This window comes from Trachymyrmex septentrionalis, unplaced genomic scaffold, assembly GCF_001594115.1.
Source record: "Trachymyrmex septentrionalis isolate Tsep2-gDNA-1 unplaced genomic scaffold, Tsep1.0 scaffold95, whole genome shotgun sequence".
Lineage (NCBI taxonomy): Eukaryota > Metazoa > Arthropoda > Insecta > Hymenoptera > Formicidae > Trachymyrmex > Trachymyrmex septentrionalis.
Genome location: NW_017306139.1, coordinates 399,323 through 402,513, shown reverse-complemented (window position 1 = coordinate 402,513; position 3,191 = coordinate 399,323). Strand labels below are relative to the sequence as shown.

Sequence of the window (3,191 nt, the reverse complement as noted above, 5' to 3'; positions counted from 1 at the left end):
ATATATATATGTATATTGACTAGAATTTAAATGCCACCTCGTGGTTTTTTTTTTACATAAGTACAGCGATAAAACTCGAATTCTTAAGAAAGATCGCATACTTGATAGTCGCATCTTTGGACTATGTAATCGCGAAATATTCCTTCATTCGCACTAAGTATCGTCATCAAACTCGAGCAACTTGATTAAAGTATAAAATAAAAAAATGTATCGATGGTTATTACTGCGTATCGATTTGTACATTGAAGTATGATGTTTTAAGAACAGTAAAAATTATATCAAAAAATTGTACGGAATGTATGACGAGATTTGATTTTTATTTGGTACAGATTTATATTTAAAAATATATAAAAATCAATGGTCTCTTTGTAAGTTTAATAAACGATATTAATACAAAATAGGCCATTACTGCAATATGCTGCAGTACATATTTTAATCTTAAGAGATTTATAGTTGCAGAAATGCATTTCTTTCCGATCTTAAACGAATGGGGAATAGATTTTCTGATATACAATAGAATTTGAAAATTCCCCCAAAAAGATAATTTCATATCACACAATTATATCTAGTTTCATTGATCAATTATTAAAATAATTGCTCGATTATTTTTCAACGTTGTTCTTGGAAACATGCACACGTATCCTCTTATCATTGATTATTTCTAAGTAATCCTGTTAGAAGTTATTTTTTGTAATTGTGCCTATTACAATAAGATTACAAAATTGTATCTCTCGTAATATCTCTAGTTGAAATATTTGTATCGAGACACACACACATAGGACAATGATTGAAGAAAGTACGTCTGAAATCTTGTACCTGTAAATCGAAAATGAACAATCGAAACGTACCAAGAACGTGTTTTAAAGATGTTCTAATTCTAAATCTTTACACGCGTCTATTAGAATACCGTTTGGTTTGATTACTTAAGAAATTTATAAATTGAAGGAAAAAGAGGAAGTTGGAGAAGTAAAATTTGGCACATGTTTAAACACCTACTTTTGACTACTATTATCGTGTCTCGTGGTCCTCGATTGGTTTTATTTCAATTCGCTGAGTTAATGTCATTTTACGCGTAATAAATATTCCTTTCAATCGAAGTTAAAGAGAATCAAACCATATACATGAGCCGCAAAGAACGAAATTATCATTTTATTTCTTTTATCTCGATAAAATATCGATTGGCTATTTAACTGAATGAAGAATGCCTTCGCAATCGTATTGATTATGCCTCTTGATCTAGAATCTATGACTAGACGCTGCTCTCTCCTCGTCCCACCAACGTAATGGGATACACATATTTCTTCCGCTTAGCGTTGAAAAATGGCGAATTGTGCTGGCCGGGAGTCGGTGTGGGCGATAGGCCTCGGAGAAGCGGTAACGAGGCGTCACCACCCACGCCGGTAGCATCGATTCCTTTCTTCCATTCAGCACCTAGATCTGTGGCCGGTGCCATAAGTCCTTTGCACTCTGGTGAACTACGCACGCTGAGGAAGACATCATTGCTACTATCACGCTGCCCAGAGGGATCCTGAAAATACAAAGATACGAACTCATATGATGGTTGTAGGAATTATTTTTCACCGCAAGGTTTTGAGTATACATACCTTCGCTTCGTAGAAATCCAAGCTGGAACCGGTCTCTTCCTCGTTAAACTCCACTTGAACGTGATGCGAAGTACGGGAGACTCTTGAAGAGTGCGAGGATGTGTGAGTTGACGAATTCTCCGACAAATCGTCCCTGCAACACGCTGCTGTGCATGTCCGTTGTTCTCTGAAACATGTATTATTTATACAAATTCTGATGAAAGAGAGTTCAAGACACTTGTAGAATAGATTTACTAACTTCATTAAAATATTTAGTAGACTAATGTATGCATAGTCAGACCTTATATTGAAGGCTTCCTTAAGTTGATCTTCGGACGCTCTACGAATTATTTTATTGACTACTGAGCGTCTAAAGATAAGTTTAAGGAAGTCTTAAATATAAGACCTGACTACGAATACATAACATATACAGGATAATAGAGGATTACAGAAGAATCAACCCTATCAGAATTAAGAGCGACTTTTGATATTACATTTAGGCTCAGTTTCAACAATTCATGGTTAAGAGTTCTTAACTGAGGTTTAACTTATTCCTCATCTCTCTTTCTAATACTAGAAATAAGTTGAACTTCGATTATAAACGGTTAACCGTGTGAGTTCTGAAATAACTGGGCCTTGGAAATCTTTTCTTTCTAAGAGACAAGTTAAATTTTGTCTTCTTTAGTAAAAGATATCCACCTCCTGACGATAACAGAGTCCCGTCGTCTCGGGACCGGCGGCGGAAGACCGGCGGCGGCCAGACTCCTGGCGCTCTCGTAACTCGCCTCGCTGTTGCCGCTGCTACTGCCGTTGTTACTGCCCCCCGCGTGCTCCCCCGTCCTCAGGAAGTAGTTCTTCGCTGAGAGCATCGCGTAGTGCAGATTATTCTTCAGGTCGTCCGCCGCCGTCGACAAGTTTCCCGGGATCTTGGGGGTGCGTCGCATCGGCCTAGGTGCCGGGACTACCGGCGACGGCGGACTGCTCGTCGATGCCTCCGACAACGTCTCTGGTGTAGCCAAGGGTGCTGTACGCGAATCGTCCCAGCGGCTTGGTCTTCTCGCCGGGAAAAGAAAGAGAAGGGTGAATTTCATCGTAAGGAAGACCCGATAATTTTTCTATTCGTCTGTAAAAACGAAGTGTTTTACAGATTCGTATCAAAATCCAGACGGCACAAGTGCCCTTACGCGTCTTCTCGGACCTTGCGTCATTTGGGAACACTTCCTGCGCGACTGTGATCTTTTGGGATTTATGATCGTATTGATGCGACGATAACTTTGAAGTGCACGATGTATGGGGGAGGATTCGGATCTAAGCGAGAGAAGCGAGAGTGAACGAGAGCGTGAAATGAAATTTACTAGATCTGAGTGAAAAGCGGGTGCGACAAGTGATTCATTTTTTTCGGATTCCTGATATCTCTCTGCTCAATGATCCCTGTGATTAAACGCTTCCCCTACTATTCATTCAAATATTCTTTAGAATTCGCTATACTTTCTTATAAAAATCTACTTTGCCTTTGCGTTAGAGATATCTTGATTAACCTGAATATGTTCTAATAAAATCAATAATTTCGTGTTCAGCAATCGTATTTTTTTTTTTTTTTTTTTTTTT

At 38.6% G+C, this 3,191-nt stretch overlaps 1 protein-coding gene across 1 annotated transcript in view; it reads right to left on the bottom strand.

Moving 5' to 3' along the window:
* Positions 1-724: 724 nt before the first annotated feature.
* The window catches only part of LOC108756145 (sn1-specific diacylglycerol lipase alpha), a 38,949-nt gene continuing 36,482 nt past the window's right edge, over positions 725-3,191 (bottom strand). Inside the window, exons 14-16 of the mRNA XM_018499746.1 lie at positions 2,283-2,636; positions 1,605-1,770; positions 725-1,528 (exon numbers count right to left, since the gene is read on the bottom strand). Of these exons, the coding sequence (XP_018355248.1) occupies positions 1,250-1,528; positions 1,605-1,770; positions 2,283-2,636 (799 nt within the window). The 3' untranslated portion in view covers positions 725-1,249. The remainder of the gene's footprint in view (positions 1,529-1,604; positions 1,771-2,282; positions 2,637-3,191) is intronic.